The sequence below is a fragment of the Sinocyclocheilus rhinocerous genome, unplaced genomic scaffold, assembly GCF_001515625.1.
Source record: "Sinocyclocheilus rhinocerous isolate Xijiao unplaced genomic scaffold, SAMN03320098_v1.1 scaffold4545, whole genome shotgun sequence".
In the NCBI taxonomy this organism is placed as follows: Eukaryota; Metazoa; Chordata; class Actinopteri; order Cypriniformes; family Cyprinidae; genus Sinocyclocheilus; species Sinocyclocheilus rhinocerous.
The window spans coordinates 315,263-335,017 of NW_015635030.1; the positions used below are offsets into that span (position 1 = coordinate 315,263).

Sequence of the window (19,755 nt, forward strand, 5' to 3'; positions counted from 1 at the left end):
AATAAACAGGTGTTAATTCATTAAATTACTTCAATTTCAGCTGTAAAGCAGCTCTATAGAAGACAGTGGTATTGTTTTTGTCTAATCGGCCTCTATTTTAGGTCATACATATTTTTTAATAAAATGGGTGGCAGTGTTTGTTTCAGTATCTTAAATTCCTTATTTCTGTTGGTTTGCTTTATATATCAGAGTGATGACAAAGTGTTATTTGCAGAAATGCCATCACAGTCTTTCTTTTTTAGATTTAAAACTCTTTTGCAATAAAAAGACAAATGTGTGTTCCCTTTTTTTCATGAATATTTAGAACTGGTCACTGCCAGCATGACAATTGAGTATAATTGTAGCTTTGTGCCACAGAGCTCTACAGTTCTCTAATGTCTAAATTTAGTCATGGGACATTTTAATTACACATCTCTATTAAATTGTCATAATTGAAAGGAGCATTATAGAATTGCTATTATAATTATTTAAAAAAAATACAAATGTCACTATGCACTCATTGTGTGAGTTTTTTCATAAAACTTTTATGGGTCCCAAACACTAATGAGTAATCTGTGCGGGATATTAATATTTATTTATTTATGCTAACAACACGATATTAGTTAGCAGCATTAGTCAGGGTTTAATTTAGAATTTAGGCCTTATGTCAATATATATATACATATATATATATATATACATACATAATATATATAGGCCTATATAAAATAGGCCACACACACACACACATATACATATATACGTGTGTGTGTGTGTGTGTTTTGTTGTGCAAACATCGTTTCCCGGCATTGCGTTAATCTTCAGCTCTGTTCGTTGCGTTACAGCAGGCCACGCCCATGCGCCGTTGCAGTAGTGACTGTTGGCGCGGCTTTAGAGTGACGCTCACTTGTTGCTTCTCTCGATAAGGTGAAACTTTTCCAGCGAAACATTCACGGACCTTTGGCTTTGACATATTGAAACTTCTCGCTGGGCAGGACAGCTCGCGCCTCCTGTTGACTTTTCAGTCCTAACTGAGACGGGTTGGGTTTTCACAGAAATGTCTCTGGCAGAGCAAAGCCAGCAGTGGTTTCCCACCAGCGTCCAGGTAACGGTGCTCCAGGCGAGGGGTTTGCGGATTAAAGGGAAGAATGGCACTAACGACGCGTACGCCATCATGCAGGTAGCCAAGGATAAGTTCTCCACCTCGGTGGAGGAGAAAAGCGTCGCGCCGGTATGGAAAGAGGAGGCCGCGTTCGACCTACCGCTCTTTCACCCCAGTAACGCGGAGCGCTGCACCCTACAGGTGTGTGTGATGCACCGGGCTCTGATGGGACCCGATAAAATGCTCGGACAGGCGACCATCAACCTCCTGGAACTCCAAGACAATAAATCCCGTAATAAAACAGAGTGAGTGAACATTATATATTATATAAACATTATATATATATATATATATATATGTATGTATATGTACACACACACACACACACACACAAATTTTAGCCTCATGTTTAATTTATTTATATGCAACAGTTCTGGTCCTCATATATAAATTAAATATTTGGCAAAACATAAAGGCCCTTCTCAAGTGCATCTGACTTTTCTCAGCTTCTGATAAGTGTTTGGACACTTCAACAATAATACTTCTGTGCTGAAAGATGGCATCAAACCTTCCTTATGTGGAAATAATGAACTGAGCTTTGAATGTTCTTGGATTTGCTCATGGTAGACCGAAAGGACCAGGGTGGTATTTTTTCCCTCAACCAGAGACATCACAGACCTCCACAAATGACTCGGTATTGAGTTTTTACAGAAGATGTTTTCTTAAGGATCAGATTCCTAGTGGAATGCGGAGGCAATTGTAATAAGATAAAACAAAAATAATAATCGCTTGGACCGGTTTAAATTCCTCTTTTCCTCCATCTTATTTTAATAAAATTCCATTAGCTTTTAGTTTGTTAAAGGTCAGTGCAAATCTGTTTGACTGGATCGGGTGGTTATTCCATCTCACTGTAATCCAGGGCCGCACGGTCTACATTATGCGAGACTTCATGAATAAATTAGTTTAGCTCTAGACATCATTGTAACATCAGTCATGGTAAGCAAAGTTTTTTTTGACTGCAATTTACAAAGTATCTCATAAATCCAACAAAGCATTCTGACCTTGTGTTTAAAGAGCTTGTGTTTCTTCACCTGCTCTCTGAATGACTTCCATTGTTTGCTTGTAAATGCTCAAAGCTTTTGATTAGAACCTGCCTGGTCATTTTCATTTCAAGACCTAATTCAGTCTCATGCACAAAGGCAGCCAGCGCTTGTCTGGCCTTCTGCCGAATAATTATTTTGCTCTATAAGTTTAGCTGACAGTTGAGTCAGAATGAAAGCTGTTTTCTAATTAACTAGGCCACCAGAGAGCTCTGCTCCTGGGTTTTTTTGGGTCTGACTGAGACATTTCCTGTTGTCAAGTGATAGAGCTTATTATGCTAAGTAAGTCATATTTTGTCCTGTAACCGTGTGGGCTGCTGCTCCCCAAGGTCAGAGGAACCGGAAACTCACTCAGGTCTCTCTAAGTAAGGCGACTCTCATATGAAACTGGACCTCGGTGTTTCTTGTAAACCGATCTGCAGTTCTGATGGTGATTTTGAAGTTTGATCTCTCAGGGGGTGTGTGTAAGATTGACAGTCTTGTGGTTGACATCAACAGGGTGTTATCGCTAGAAATCATCACTTTAATTTGATGTCACTCTTTTTATGTTAGGAACAGCTTGGTCATTTGAATATTCCGAGTTCAGTGCAAGTTGAGCTTTCACTTTCCACTTGTTCTTTCTTTTCTTTAAATAAAAAAAAAAAGCAAAATCAAGGTTATGATGAGGCTCTTATAATACAAGTGAATGGGCCAATATTTGGAGGATTTAAAAGCAGAAGTGTGAAGCTTTGAATTCTACTCTTAACACATTTATTATTTGAGGTGCAGAGCTATTTAAATGGTAATTAAGTAAATCATTTTAACACTTCTCATGGCTTGAAAGTGAGTATTTTGAGTATTTTAATTTGGTACCACCATTCACATTTATTGTAAGTGTAACCTATATTAGTGTTTTTTTTTTTTTTTGTGTGTGGTAATCGACATTATGCCACATCGATTAAGCATAGCTTCTATTGAACTCAGAATATTGTTTTAATTTCCATGGAGCTGATTCGTTCTTTCTGCCTAGATGAATCAGAAGACTTTAATTACTTCCTGTTCTTCTCATTGTCATCAATTTCACTGATCTTCAGTATTTTCTAATCTATTGTTCCCAGAACTAGTTCCTGGTTTTTCTTTTACTGTAACTGATTGAAATTGTAATTTTTCTAAAAAATAAAGTGTATTGCTTGTAATTAATAATATTTCATGTTACAGTGTTGCTTATGCCGAGTTCACACTGCACGATTTTCAAACTCGTCGGATCGCCGTTGGTTTCACACTGAACGACTATCTGGGGTAGCATTCAGTTGTTGCTGTGTTTACACTGCACGATGGATCGGCGACAGGGGGTTTCACATTGCATGACTTCACAATAGGAAGAATCGCCGACAGCTCTGTCTGGTCCGCAAACTACGTTTCACAACAAAACACACGCGAGAAGTGATAAGGAAATAACGCGAGAACCCGCATGCGTCAGGCGTGATTGTCACTCGCGTGAACGAGCACCGATTTGCCTCCGATTCCGGGAATTTGTCTGCGATTTCGCAAAACCTGTCGGCGAGTGAAAAATTGTGCAGTGTGAACTCGGCATAAATGAAGTTCAAAAGTTCAGGGTCACAGTGAGTTTTAAAAAAAAAAAATACTGGTATCGGTATCGGGCCCGATACTGGTCTCCTGTACTCGTACTTGTACTCGTTAAAATGCCCCGATACCAAACGCCGATACCACACAGCATGTGATAAGCGCCATATTCAAACAAAGAAACACCGACACCTTCAGCTGCGGGCGCCATCTTCTGGCGAGATGCGGGAATTCATTCGGCGCGTGACTCTCACGGTGCATTATGGGCATTCTCTAGCCGTTGAGCGTGCACCAGTTGTACACTCGTTTTTGCAGTGCATTGTGGGATTGAATGAGTGCACTCGAGAACGTCCACTATGGTTTTGGACACCACTAAAAATGGCTGTTCCCTCAAATAGTGCCCTATTTAAGGGTATAGGGGGCGATTTCGGACATAGCCAATGTCTTCAGGATCATTAGAAAATCACAGGTAGCTGAGTTTGATCAGGGTTGGAGCTAAACTCTGCAGCGCATTGGACCTCCAGGGTAAGATTTGAGGAACCCTGGTATAGTGTATGCATTTTAACAACCCTCAGAACCTTAATATTAGGTTTTGGCATGTAACTTGCACCCCTTTGTGCACATTTTTTCTTACACTCAAATTTCCCCTGTTATATTGTGCAGTCATTTAAACAAAACAGTATTTTGGAGAAGGTTAAATATCTAACATCCCTTTTCTGGCGTCTGATTGCTCTGTTTGTGCCCCAGTTCTCTTTCAGGCTTTGACGTACGTGACATGCGTTGACTGATAACTCAGTTTCTCTTAGCGTGGCATAAAGTCAAGGCTTGTCAACTGCTTCAGACTTCAAAGTCGAGAAAACACTTTCTCTCTCTCAGTCACCCATATAGAGGATGCTTCAGAGGATGTGCCTTAAATATGCTAAAAGCCTCATGCTAATACAGAAGGCATCAGCCGTTTGACCTCATGCTGACATGTTATCACACAGGAGCTCTTTCCTGATTCAAGGCAGAATGGGAGCACGTCACCTGTCTGCTCCGACCGTCACCTAACAAAGTTGACATTGTTTGCATAGTGTTAAATTCAACGTCTTTTATATCAGCAGAAATAATTCAATATTATGTGAACTTGGATATTGAATCCTTCATGTTATCAACAGTAATGTTTTGCCAGTTGGAAGTATCAACACAATTCCATGTTGTATGTCACTTGATAGAAATGTGTCCAATTATCTAAGCTTCATACATATTTTGTTGAATATCTTACAGCAAGTGAATTGAAACTCTATATTGTTGAGCTTAGGCAAGGTTCCTGCGCTGCTGCATGTGATAAAACAGTCCTGTCACATAACGCACTTATCAGTGCACTGGCACATGCAGGAAGTCAAGCTGCTGAGAGACACACTGGAACAATGAAACATCCAGTGCTGATTCATCTGATGCTGCCTTCACTTCCTGTCAGGGCACAGCTGTTGTTGAGGATCTTTCAGGGCGAAACAGATGAGTTTGTCAAGAACTTTGCTTATTAAAGGGTTAGTTCACCCAAAAATGAAAATTAGCTTGTGTTTTACTTACCCTCGAAGCATCCTAGGTGTATATGATTTTCTTCTTTCAGACGAATCCAGTCGGAGTTATATTAAATATTGTCCTGGCTATTCCAAGCTCTATCATTGCAGTCAGCGGGTGTTGCAGTTGAACAGTCCACAAGTCGTCAAATAAAGCGCACGCATCCATAATAAAGCGTGCCTCACACGGCTCCAGGGGATGAATAAAGGCCTCCTGTAGTGAATCGATGCATTTTTCAAGCTCTATCATTGCAGTCAGCGGGTGTTGCAGTTGAACAGTCCACAAGTCGTCAAAAAAAGCGCGTGCAATCATAATAAAACATGCCGGCGGAAGGCGTATGACATAAGCGCAGCGAGCGCGCCTCTGAGATATGCTAGTCTCGCGAGTTTGTTTATAGGAGCACAGGAAGCAAAGTTTCCTTACTTTAGCAAAGGAAAACCAGTCTCCTCTTGGTTTATATCGAAATCCTCCGACATTTTTCTTTGCAAATCCTCGGTTTGTACTTCTAATTCGTGAGCGGCGTTTTGTTTTGTTCTCTCTCCGCATTCATCACTAATCACGCAACGCCGACGTAATACGTCATCCGCCGGAACGGCTTCCGCATATGACAGATACCGGAAGTGAGAGAAAAGTGTTTATTACGTTTGAAATATCGATATTTTTCTTACAAAAACTCGTGGATTCGCTACAGGAGACCTTTATTCATCCCCCGGAGCCGTGTGAGGCACGTTTTATTATGGATGCGCAAGCTTTATTTGACGACTTGTGGACTGTTCAACTGCAACACCCGCTGTTTTTTTTTTTTAATCTTACCCGACTCTAGGGTACAAAATATGGCCTGAAAGTCATTTTTTTCCCCTCTTTCAATGAATGGTCAATAAATAGAGGCATTTAAGCAGACTTTTAATAAAAAAAAAAATAGCTGATTTTCATGTTAGGGTAATATTTTGTATATAATAGCTTATCAAGCTTAAATGGTCTAAAACTCATCTTAAACCAGGCAACACCCTTTTGCAACTTCCCTCCTGTGACCAGAACTGTAATCATAATGCAACTTCTGTGCAGTTCACAGTCATCTGAGTGACATCACAGCAGAAGCTGCTTGTTTGCATCAGTGCATTTCTATGGGTTTGAGGTGTCGTCCGAACATGTCATGTCAAATGAGCACCTCCCGTATGTGCAGAGCCGTTTCTCTTGTCATTGTGTAATTACTTAGCATTAAAAAAAAATGTGGTTTAACAGCTTTTATTGTTTAAGGGCCTAATTGTGATCGCTTATGGTTCACTCCTTCCAGGATTTGATTCAGCAACTTTCTGGTTACCAGCCCTGTAACCACTTCTATTTTACACTCTGAAATTCCTGTTTTACACCCTGATTGCAGTTATTCAGACTCGGTTTAATGGTTACTAAAGTCTAAAAGCTCTACCATGTTGAATTGTAGATTGTTTGCAAGTAATTGTTAAAATGTGGTCAAGCAACATATTGAAAGCCTGGTGGTAAAATATTTACAGGATATTCAATATTCTTTTGGCTATATATATAGTTGTGGTCAATATTTTACATACACTTTGCAGTATCTGCAAAACGTTAATTATTTTACCAAAATAATACGGGATCATGCAAAATGCATGTTATTTTTTATTTAGTACTGACCTGAATAAGATATTTCACATAAAAGACGTTTACATATAGTCCACAAGAGAAAATCGTAGTTGAATGTATAAAAATGACCTTGTTGAAAAGTTTACATACGCTTGGTTCTTAATACTGTGTTGTTACCTGGATGATCCACAGCTGTTTTTTGTTTTGTTTTGTGATAGTTGTTCATCCCTTGTTTGTCCTGAACAGTTAAACTGCCTGCTGCTCTTCAGAAAAATCCTTCAGGTCCCACAAATTCTTTGGTTTTCCAGCATCTTTTGCACATTTGAATAAGAGACTCATGAACAACTATCACAAAACAAAACAAAAAACAGCTGTGGATCATCCAGGTAACAACGCAGTATTAAGAATCAAGCGCAATGTAAACTTTTCAACGAGGTCATTTTTATACATTCAACTATGATTTTCTCTTGTGGACTATATGTAAATGCTTTTATGTGAAATATCTTATTCAGGTCAGTACTAAATAAAAAATAACATGCATTTTGTATGATCCCTCTTATTTAGGTAAAATAATTAACATTTTGCAGATACTGCAAAGTGTATGTAAAATGTTGACCACAACTGTAGGTGAATATGGCTGTTTATATATTTTATGTTGGTGCAGAAAAACCAGTAGGTTCTTTGTGTTCATTTAGTGCAAAACAAGACTTGATTGATGTACTGTAGGTCTTTTTTTGCTTCTTGTTTCACTTCTGCTTAGCAACATTAACAGTCTATATTATGATCTCTCTCTGAAAAAAAAAAGCTTTTTAAGCCATTTCAGAGAAAATAAATAAATATTACAGACAAAATTGAGTTGCTTTTTGCTGTATTGTTTATCTCAACTAGTTAGTTTGTTATTCTCTGACGTAAATATGTGCTTTGTAATGGTGCGAAATGTTAAAGAGGCGTAGGCAGACGGCAGGAATCATTCGCTAATTGTCCCAGGGTGCGTTGCTATATTTAGCTCATTGCAGTATTATTTAGCAGATAGCCACAAAGTCATTTAAACACATGACAACATGCATTTTGTATGATCCCTCTTATTTAGGTAAAATAATTAACATTTTGCAGATACTGCAAAGTGTATGTAAAATGTTGACCACAACTGTAGGTGAATATGGCTGTTTATATATTTTATGTTGGTGCAGAAAAACCAGTAGGTTCTTTGTGTTCATTTAGTGCAAAACAAGACTTGATTGATGTACTGTAGGTCTTTTTTTGCTTCTTGTTTCACTTCTGCTTAGCAACATTAACAGTCTATATTATGATCTCTCTCTGAAAAAAAAAAGCTTTTTAAGCCATTTCAGAGAAAATAAATAAATATTACAGACAAAATTGAGTTGCTTTTTGCTGTATTGTTTATCTCAACTAGTTAGTTTGTTATTCTCTGACGTAAATATGTGCTTTGTAATGGTGCGAAATGTTAAAGAGGCGTAGGCAGACGGCAGGAATCATTCGCTAATTGTCCCAGGGTGCGTTGCTATATTTAGCTCATTGCAGTATTATTTAGCAGATAGCCACAAAGTCATTTAAACACATGACCAGCATGTTATTTTCTCTGTAGCATTAGCATTGCATTACTCACTGTGTCCAGTGCGCTTTCTGTCTGCATAAACACTAAAGTAGCAGCTGCTGTTGAAGAGGCTGGTTGAAAAACAAGACGGTTAATAGTTACTGTATTGAGATTTTATAGGTTCTGAGATGTCAAGCTTCAGAAGAAAACAATACAATTATATCCCAGCCTTTTACGATACTCTAATATTTTTGTTTTGTTTTGCTATGTCATATTTTATATGGCTTTTTTCCTATTTTTTGAGTTTCAGGATTTTAATTTCTACTGGCACTGATTCAAGACTTTTATCCTTCTACACAGATGTTTGTTTTAGACCCTGAAGTCGTTGTTCTTCTCTAGTGTCCTTGAGACGAGCCTCTCTTGGTCATTGAAGCGTGCAGTGTTCTGGTTTATAGCCATTGAGTAATGTCAACAATCACATGAAACTGTTTACACAGACTTAGGATTTTGTTTTGTTTTGTTTTGTTTTGTTTTAATTTAATTTAATTTAATTTAATTTAATTTAATTTAATTTAATTTAATTTAATTTAATTTAATCTCCAAACCATTATGTCAGGCACTATGTCATATTTTATTATTTTTTTCTGCAATTCTTAAAGTTAAGTTTGAAACAAGTTTGGCTTTTATAAGGTTTTAGTGAATTTCCATTTTTCCTCTCAAACCTGACCCTAATCTGCCAATGTGTGTTTTCTGCCCCAAGTGTCAGTATTGTGGCATTCTCAAAATTGCCTTTCTAAGCCACCCACTCCATTCTCACAGCCAAACGCTACTGCAAACATAAGTTTCCATGAAATGAGTCCTGCATGCAGTTAACGCACCCTTGTGTCCTCATCTTATTCCTCTTCCGTTTTTCATGGATCTAAGTTTGTTGTTCCTTACAGGCATGTTAGCCCGCCAGCTCAGACATTCATTTCCTACAACATTTAGCTGGAAAACAACATGATACATCTCTCTCTGTTGCTAAGAAACAGCTTGCTGAAGGCTGCAAGTTGTATTTTGGCCTTTTTAGATTGATAGACCTATTTTATTGATGTCTAAAGGGAATATGTGTGTTTTTAATAATAAAAAAAAAATCTCATTAATTCGAGACTTTTGTCCCACACAGTAGATGTTTGTTTTAGAACATGAAGTCGTTGTTCTCCACTAGTGTCCCTGAGTTATGACAAGACAGTGTCTCGGTCATTGAACCATAATGTGCTGTTCTGGTTTATAGCCATTGAGGAATGTCAACAATCCCGTGAAACTATTTACTTGGACTTTGGGATCCCATAGCTTTGAGCGCACAACAACCTTGTCATTTTTGCAGTTCTGACCAATTTTGCAAAGTTTAACTACATGACGCAACATAATCTCATATCTTTTATCTCGGTTTTGCCTCTAGCTTTCTTTTCTTTGATGAGGGAGGTACTTTGGGAATTGCAAAATGCTTGAAACTAAACATCCTGTGCTATTTGTTTTCATACAGATGGTTTAAATTGATGGGCAAGACGGGAAAGGCTGACAAAGACAGGGGTGAGGTGCTCCTGGACATTCAGTTTATGAAGAACAACATGACAGCCAGCATGTACGACCTCTCCGGGCAGGACAAGTCACGCTCACGGCTCGGGAAGCTTAAAGATAAGCTGAAAGGGAAAAAGAAAGATGGGATGTCGGATTCTGCTTCCGCCATTGTGCCTTCAGTCGGCCAAGTACTGACTGACAGCGAGGGAGAAGAAGAACCTGACTCTACACCTGGAGCCAAAAAGAAGAATAAACTCAAATCCCTTTTCAAACCCAAGCCGGGTTTGCACCGTAACATTTCCCAGTCCATGTCCACGCTCACCACCCTGCCTGAAAAAGACTCGGCCATCAGTCTGAGCAGATCGTCTGGCCTAAATGTAGAGTCTCCTGAAGGTATCCCAACACTATTTATTGCTGTAATATTTTCAGTATTAGGGATGGATGATATGTCGGCTACCATATTGTTCTAGTAGATCAGTCAATACACTATGGTGCTAGCGACGCCAAAGTCCTGGGTTTGATCACCAGAGAAATCATGAACTAATAAATATATGCAAATCCCTTGCATCTTCTAAATGCAATGTAAATATTGAAATCATCTGATATTAATTATACTGGTTTAGTCTGATTTGGCTGACGTTAGAATCATGTTTATTTATTTACATATTTATTTATTTAAAAATTAAAACATTAACATTTTGCCCAAGACATTTGAGATGCACCAGTATTAAAATTCTGGCCGATCCCAATAAGCTGAGAATTTATTTTCATGTTATGGCTGATAACTGATAAATGGCCGGTATTGAATTTTTTTTTACTATTTTGTATATATAAATTAAAAATAAAACACTAATACTTAAAATTAATATTTAAATGCTACAAGTGAATTTTAGCATCACAACGCTATAAAGTATAGTATGAGAAATGGATATTTATTTTGAGCTTAATTTTAATATTATATATAACAATGTTAGTTTTCAAAGATTCATTTTAAACGGGGTAATTATAGTAAACTTAAACCAATTTAAAAAATTGTTTTTAAAATAAAACAAACTTTATCTGAAATAAAATAAAAATTATTTTTATATATAGAAAATATAAAAGGTCAGTTGCCAAGGCAATATTTCTAATTTTTGGATAGTTTAACTTGATGGTTGAAATAACTGAACTGAAATAAAAATAAATAAAACTACGTAGACATTTAAAAAGAAGAAGAAAAAATAAAAAACTAATGACAAAAACTCAATTACTCAATTACAAAATTACTAGAACTTTAAAATAAAATAAAAACTAATTCAAAACATCATAGTATCTCAGTGATACTAAAATAACACTGATTGTAAGTTAGCATTTGGATGATGATGAAGGTAGTCTATATGTAAAAATAGGGAAAATGAACATGCACAATTAAATATCCCATACTGACTAATAAATTGGTAATAAACAACACAAATCTCCAGTATAATGTATACAGATAATCACTATAGTACCGATATATTGTGCATCCCTACATAATTAAAAACATAATTAGCAGAAGGTGGGGTCTGCCAAAACTGATAAATTGGTGCAAAATTTCAATAGTGTAGTATTATTGTAATTTCCTCTCTTTTTTTTTTATCTTCAAAGGCAAAAAGAAATTTAAATTTCTGAAGCACAAGCGGACCGAAAGCTCTGACAGCAAGGTTTCCCAGGGCACCGGCTCTCTTGGACTGGGCATGGTGCAGAGCAACGTGTGCATCAACGGCAGTCACGTCTACACAGAAGAACCAGAGAGCAGAGGATCCAGGGCTGGTTCCACCTTCAGCCTGAACAGCTCAGGCCACGGATCCATGGAGGACTTGCGCAGAGGTCATGACAGGAAAACTTCCAGCACCTCAATGGACTCTCTTAAAACCTCTGACCTACAAACTCAAGAGAATGCAGTGGAAGAGATGCGCAGAAGACAAGAGGAACAGAAGAAACAGGAAGAGGAAGTCAGGAAAAGACTAGAGGAGGAACAGAGACGGGCTGAAGAGGAAGAGAGGAAGGAAGAGGAGAGGAAACAGATTGAGGACAAAAAGAGATTGGAGAGGGAAGAGGAGAGGAAAAGGATTGAGAGAGAGGAAGAAAGAAAGAGGATAGAAAGGGAAGAGGAGAGGAAGCAGATGGAGAGAGAAGAAGAGAAGAGTAAGCTAGAGAAACGGGAAGAGGAAAGGAGAAGAATTGAGGAAGAGGAGAGAGAAAGAAAAAGGATTGAGCAGGAGGAAATGATCAGATTAAAGAAGGAACAGGAAAGAGTTAGACAGGAAGAGGAAAGAAGGAAAGCTGAGGAGGAGAGGATCAAAAAGGAGAAAAGGAAGAGAATGGAGGAAGAGGAGAGAACGAGACTTGAGAATGAAATGTTGCGGAAAGAAGAAGAGACAAAAAAGATTGAGATGGAAAGAAGACGCGCTAAAGAAGAGGAAAGACTACAAAAGGAAAAAGAAAAGGAAGCAGAGGAAAAGAGGAAAAGGATAGAGGAAGAAGAGAGAAGACTGTCTGAGCAGAAAGAAAGAAAAGGGCAAGAAAGGTTACATTTGGAAAAAGAGAAGTTGGAGCTTGAGAAAAAGAAAATGGAAGAAAGGATGAGAGAGGAGCAGGTGCGAGAAAAGGCTGAGGAAGAGGAGGAGAAGAGGAAGCTGAAAGAGAAAGCAGACCAGGACAGAATCAGGCAAGAGAAAGTAGAAATGGAGAGACAGAAGAAAGAGAAAGAACAGCAGCCTGAGGTGAAACCCAGGAGTGCTCGACTGAATACGAGTAAAAAAGGACCTGACGAGATTAACTCTGACACTAGGAACTACATCCCATCTGCCAGTCCCTTTGAAGACCTTCTCTCATTCGATGAGAGCTCCACCAATCCCACCGTTTCTCAACCTGAAGCCCTCAGTCGGTCCACCAAAGTCTCTGCAGTCAAGCCAAGGTCAGTGTCTTACCTGAAAGCTCAGAAGTTTGTGTTTTTAAATTACATCTAGTTGGCCTTATTCATGAAACATAAATTTTTTTTTTAATGTAAATTGTTAGTGAAACCAGCTATTGCCTAACTGTGCGTTCACACCGCTGCCGTCGAGAGCGTCAAAAATCGCTCTGGCCGCCCTGCCAACAGCGCTGTAGAAAGATTCGTGGACGCTCTGACATAGATCGAATGCTTATCTAACACCAACAATCTCAGACACTTTGGTCCACGTGTAATTTTTTATTTTTTTTATGTCCCTGTACGCAAACAGGGACACGTCGTAGATTATTGGGAAACCCGCCACAGCAATAATCAACCTCTCCTCCATTTTGCTTGGGAACTAATGTGGTCGGAACCAAAGTTTACAGGACTGCGTTCTCTGGAATCCTCTCAAGCGGTGAACTTCTACGTTCCGATTGGTTGCCGCCGAACCGCGTTATAGCTCATTACCATAAAGTTGACCTGATTTCAACTCTCCTCGATGCAACGTCCAAGACGCGCCGCGCCGCTGCTCGACGCTGGCTCACATTGAAAATGAATGACTTCCGGCCACTTTGACGCTCTCGACGGCGGTGTGAACGCACGGTAAGAATGAAAATCTGCATGTGTTACATGAATTAGGCCCAAAAACACAACATGGCAACTTAATAATTTATCTGTTCTCAATGAAAGCAAAATGCTGTGTTAGGTGTTAAAATCAGCCACTCAGAACATCTTTGATATTTAATATACAGCTACGTGGATTTTGGACCATTGGGATGTCACTGTGGGTGGGGCCACTTTTCATAAAAAGTTATATATAAACAAGCAACCTTGACCAGTCAGTTGAATGCATTTAGCTTCAATGTACCAATCAGAACCAAAAGAAAACACTCCTTTTTCATGAAGTTTGTGGCTTGACGGACATTTGGCTGACTCTAAACCTCTTTGCAACTCTAAGAACTCTCAACGTTCTTCATAATTCATACTTTCATCATTTCTCAGAGCTGTTTTTTTTTTTTACTAATTCTGCTGGAAGGCAAATCCATGACCCATGATCACAGCTTGAATATTAAAGGCATGGAAGTGTCTCTCAGTGTTTCTGTAGTATGCTTAGACTAACTCAATTTCAGTGTTGTAGCACCCATAACACCACGCTGTCATGATTAACGCCATCATGTAAGTGCATTTGGCACTATAATGAAATATGCAGTAGTCTGTGCATGTGTTGGTATGAGTGCGTGTCTGTACAAGTCCAAAAAAACATCTGGCATGAAACGCAGTTCTTTTGAAACTTTTTCAAGGACTCAAAGTAAGGATAATTCACATTAACTTTTTGTTTTTCTCATCAAATTTTCTGAAGATGATTATCATACCGACTAAACTGAGTAACCCTTAACCAAATGAAATACCCAAATATGAATAAAGAGTCTTTCTTACCATGGTCTTATCTGTTTATTTCTGCTGAGATACATTAATGCTGACAGTTATTTATAAGGTCTCTAACCCTCATTGTGTGCGCTTGTGTGGTACTTGATTGAGCTCTAACCCAGGGGAAACTGGAGAAATCTGTTGCCCTGGAATACAGCTGATCAGGCAGTTCCTTTTCTGTGACTCATGCACTTGAGGGCTTCATGAAACCGTTCTGGAATGTGTAGGAGACTGGAGAGCAAATAGCATGATTTGTGGGTGGCTCTTTAAATCTAAACCAGTTATCCCTTTAAGGCAGCAGTTAAAGTAAGGACGTTTTTTGCGAGTTTCTCTCAGAAATCTTTATTGCTAAAATGTAATAAATGTTCATCAACTTATTCCAGACAGGTTGGAATGACATGAGGATGAGTAAATGATGACAGAATTGAAATTTTAATGTTAACTATCCCTTTAAAAAGTTTATGGATATTGATAACATTTGCTCAATAACACAGGAGCATGTTTTATGAAAGTAAACGGGGTCAGTTTTAATGACTTTCAGTGGTTTTCATGGTTGTTGACCAAAGCAAAATGGCTTTAACTTGCTTGCCACTGTATTTCGATATTTAACAGATGTGTTTGATTGAGTTTAATGTTCCCTTTCATTATCCTGCTTCTTCAGTTCTTCTGTTTCTGGAATCGTCTTTTCGCAAGCATCTATGCCGAACACCAATCCGTTCTTAGATGACTCTGATGTTGATAGTGGAAACACTGAGAAAGTTGTCCATCTCAGAGACACTGCAGAAAGGTCAAATAAGAAACGAGGTGCACCAATGCCTCCCCAGAACAAGATGGGAAAAACAGACGTCCCTCCAAGAGCACCAGCAATTCTTGAAGCCACACAAGCTTTTCCATCTAGAGGATCTGAGGACGATGGAGACACTGATTCCTGCAGTTTACGGCGGGACAAACGTCCTGCACCTTTACCACCAAAGAACAAGCTAGAAGTGCAAAACGAACATGCAGACCAGTCTACCACACCTCATCTTACCGGAGAACTGAGAACTACTAGATTTCAGGAAAAAGACCAGACTAATAAAGTGTGCCCAGTTTTGCAAGATGAGTCAAGGACCTCTGATGCAGTCAATTTTGGGAACACCAGTTTATCAAATCTTAGCCGGGGTCATCCCAGTAACAGACAAGAAACCAACCCTTTTATATCTACCGAGGTCAAAACAACTAAACACAGCAAGGGTCCAGCTCCAAAGCCTTTATTACAGTCAAAATGTTGCAAGACATCTGCATCTGAAACTGAACCCAACAACCTAGCAATTAGTAATATCCATTTGACTGAACATGAAACCAGTGCTGCCTCAAACTCTTGCATTGATCAAATAGATGAGTCGACTGACAAGCTTGATGATTTTCTTGCATCTGTACAGCCTTCTACCAAACCCGAGCCTTTGCACTCTGATGACCTTTCCTCAAGAGAATTACCAGCAAAGTCTAAACTAGACTCTTTTGGAGAAGACGTACCTTCAAGGTCTGATCCAGTCCTTGGAAAGGTTCTCTGCAATGCGAATGATCCCAAGAATACTGAAAATGTCTTGCTTGAGAGTGGTGTTTTCAAAAAGAAGAGTCGGGCCCCATTGCCTCCTGCCAAATCAGCATCCGGCCAGCAACCAGAAGCTGCACTGAACTCAACCAGTCAACCCACCATACAAGATCAAGACAAGTCATTAACTATTAATAGTAGCAAGTCAACTTCTTGTTTTACCGAATCCCTGGTGAACTCCTCTTCAACCTCCAGTCAAGTTCTCACTCCTCTGAGAATGGAAGCAGGTCATGGGTCAGGGCACCGGTCTTTCCCGCCTGTCAGAGTGTCACCTATTGATGTTCAGCCCGTCGCTGGGCAGAAAAATGGGAGTGAAAGTGAGAGAACAGGTGATCCTGCCTTCAAACCCTGCAGGTGAGGCCATGCATAGAACTTCTAGAGACCCTTAAAACTAGTAGCAGAAGTTGTTGGTAGGTTCCAGTTAGCCATCCTCTGGTAGTTCTTAAAGGAACACTCCACTATTTTTGAAAATAGGCTCCTTTTCCAACTCCCCTAGAGTTAAACAGTTGAGTTTTACCGTTTTCGAATCCATTCAGCCGATCTCCGGGTCTGGCGGTAGCACTTTTAGCTGTAGCTTAGCATAGATCATTGAATCTTATTAGACCATTAGCATCTCGCTCAAAAATGACCAAAGAGTTTAGGTATTTTTCCTGCAGGCGCAATGATATTACGCAGCACCTGACAATAGGCTAACTTCCGTCAGCATAACCAACGTGACCACCTGCTTGCAATTTCTAAAAGTTGTAAAGTTTTAAGCAGTCTTCGTTGTAGAATCCATTGTCCAAACGTCTCCCTTTTTACCAATTCTGCCGAAAGGCAAATCCATGACCTGTGTTCACAGCTTAAATAATAAAGGCATGGAAATGTCTCTGTGTTTCTGTAGTATGCTGAAGCCCAAAGTATACTACGGACACGGAAGGTGAAATGTTGAGACAGAAGAGTCCACTATGTAGTACGGCGCATATGTCGAACTCGTTCATCCGCGGTTGAGCACACTTAGTAGCAGTAGTGAAGTAGCAGATGTTGCCTGTAGATTCCTGTTAGAAAAACTCTGAAGTGTTCCAGAGTAGTTGATTTTGTCAACTACTAGTAGTTGATTTCAATCACTCATTTTCAGTGAACAGTGGTGTAAAAATTATCGGAAAACTTGATTAAACTCACCAACTTTGCTCATGAATATTAATTACGGTACATGACATGATGTTCATCTAGTTCTACAACCTCAGTGGTGTTCAATCCTGCTCCTGGAGAGCCACTGTCCTGCAGAGTTTGGCTTCAACTTGCCCCTACACACCATTTCTCAAAAGCATTGTAGGATAAAGTAAATTGTTGAAACCACTGGCACCAATGGTCAGTGCAGTCTATATGCTTTTGGGAACCACTGGTCTGGAAGTTTCTATCAATATTGGACACCTTAACTATCTGGTTAGGTGTTTTAATTAGGGTTGGAGGTAAACTCTGCAGAAAGGATTGGACACTGCTGGCCTGCCTTAATTGTTACTTAATGCTTATACGATTGATTACCCACAGAACATTTTGCTTGGTTTTAAAATTGTCATTTGTTTTGGCCAAATACAATGATTATTTCCCAAAAGGTAGGGATGTATAAGTTACAGTGGTTATGCCACAACTTGTGACCACCAGTTCATGTAACTTATTGCTTGACTGCAAGACGTGTCGTGCATATCTGTTTACGTTGTATTACACTCTGGACCCTAGATTACTCATTATTGGGACTTTCACGTGACATTCCACATAACTGGTCTTTCTGAAAAACATGGTTTGCAATGGTTTAAACTTTGTCTTTTCAGAGTTTCAGATCATATGGATGGGGTGTTTAATTTCCCAGTGTGAACTTTGTATTTTTGCATTAATTCTAAAACGGTTCTCTGATAATTGAAAACCACAGATATGAACACTTTCATCTTGTGAAAATTGATGCCTTTATTTTCACATTTAACAGTTCCCTCCAATGCTCTTTGAAGTCCAAAAATTCAGGGCAGAATGTATTCGTCACCCTTTCTCATTTTATTTTTTTATTTTTTATTTTTTACAAAAGATTATATCAAAATGATGTCTTCTGGCAGAGTTCTGCGATTGACTGCTTTGTATTCCACCCCTGCAATCTCAGATCTGCCTGTAAGACTTACAGCTCTCTTTCTCTTTTCAGGCCCCATGCAGTGAAACCCCTGAGCACCACTGACAAGCAACCAGACCTCAGAGAGACCCAAGACGGTTCCAGATCTGCTAAAATTACAGATGACATGCAAGTCAAGATGAAGGTAGCGTGAGCTTTTTTTTTTCTCTTCTACCATTGTGTAGCCATGCTTTGAATCAAAATATGGCTCTTTAAGATGTTGCTCCTCTCAGCTGACTTTAAGCAAGCTATTTGTGTTCAACTGTATCTTTCAGGCCCCAGAGGCTAAAGGGACGGGGCCGTACTCCCAGCTAACCCATGAAGAACTCATTAACTTGTTGGAAAAGCAAAAGCAGCAGCTTTCTCAGAAGGACGCTAAGATTGGGGAACTGGAGCTGTATATAGACGATCTTCTGGTGCGTGTCATGGAGGACAGCCCCAACATCTTAATGTCCTTGAGCTCGATGAAGAAGTCAGTTTGAGTACTTTTGTAGCAGACGGTTTTGTATTTAATGTGCACTGCAATCACAAATATGGGGTGAACAACAGTACAAGGTTGTGGGTAAATCACAGAGGCTTTCACTAAAGCCAGTAGCTATAACTGCACACACACTAGTGCGCTAAAGATCAGGGTGTATACCTAATGTCTCGCACTAAATGGTGACGACATGAATTTTTGTTATTTGGCTTACTTCAGATTGTGACTGATGCATTCTTGTACATGTTGAAATAAATCATATGTTAAGTATTTTCTCCAAAGATTTTTACTATCCGTTTTTTCCCATTTGAATTGCTAATATTCTTTGATTAGTGTTATATAATATAATATAATATATATATATATATATATCAGATATAATCTATTCAATATCATCTAATATCATCTATTCAATGTTTTGGCCAAAGCGTTTGATGGATGCAACCCATGCGTTAAGTAAACAAAATAGCACTACATATATTCTTGAAAAATCTTTTATATAAATTACAAAGCTGTATGATATTTTGTAGACCGATCTTTGTATTGATACATCATTTTCTTTTCAATGAAGCACTTTAAAAGAATCAGTTCATCTATATATAATGGATATGTGATAATTTGTATGTTATGCCTTTTGTCATGTAAGCTGAAAGCTTTATTGTTCTCTGCTTTTGAAATAAAGTCACAGGCATGGCTCCGCAAAGGGCAACGTCACGACATTGTGTCTGTGTGCATTTTTAAGAATACAAGTTAAGCTTTTAATGATTATTTTAAAAAGCATTGAGGGAATGTTAGATGCTGTATATGCAGGCTGTCTTCACAGCACTCCTGTTTACATGCTGCTGTCCCTGTGGGATTGAGGAAGGCTTGAAAAAAAAATGAACACATTGAAATTGACCATGGTGTCAATCATTTCTTATAACTTGGTGGTTATAGCCTCCACTGTCATACATAATGAAAGGGTAAAATGTGTGGAAGCTTCACGGTTTGAAGGAGACCCCATATTAATTGTTTTTGGTTTTACAAAATAACTAGTTAGTCTTATGATATTTTTGGGTGGAAAATACCATGGTAATTAGTTTCCACTAATCTATACAGTTTTATTGTGTTGGTTATCTCAGTTATTTTATTAAACTGTCAC

At 38.8% G+C, this 19,755-nt stretch overlaps 1 protein-coding gene across 2 annotated transcripts; it reads left to right on the forward strand.

Annotated features, from left to right (window-relative positions):
- Positions 1-810: 810 nt before the first annotated feature.
- On the forward strand, positions 811-19,331 carry rab11fip1b (RAB11 family interacting protein 1 (class I) b). Of its 2 annotated transcripts, XM_016560331.1 has the most exons (6): positions 811-1,386; positions 9,990-10,417; positions 11,651-12,962; positions 15,067-16,353; positions 18,170-18,281; positions 18,412-19,331. In XM_016560331.1, exons 1-6 carry the CDS (start codon positions 1,037-1,039, stop codon positions 18,616-18,618), a joined length of 3,696 nt encoding a protein of 1,231 aa, XP_016415817.1. In that variant the 5' UTR covers positions 811-1,036; the 3' UTR covers positions 18,619-19,331. The 2 variants fall into 2 exon arrangements, with proteins under 2 accessions (XP_016415817.1, XP_016415818.1); XM_016560332.1 differs by lacking the exon at positions 15,067-16,353 and having other exon boundaries at positions 818-1,386.
- Positions 19,332-19,755: the final 424 nt, after the last annotated feature.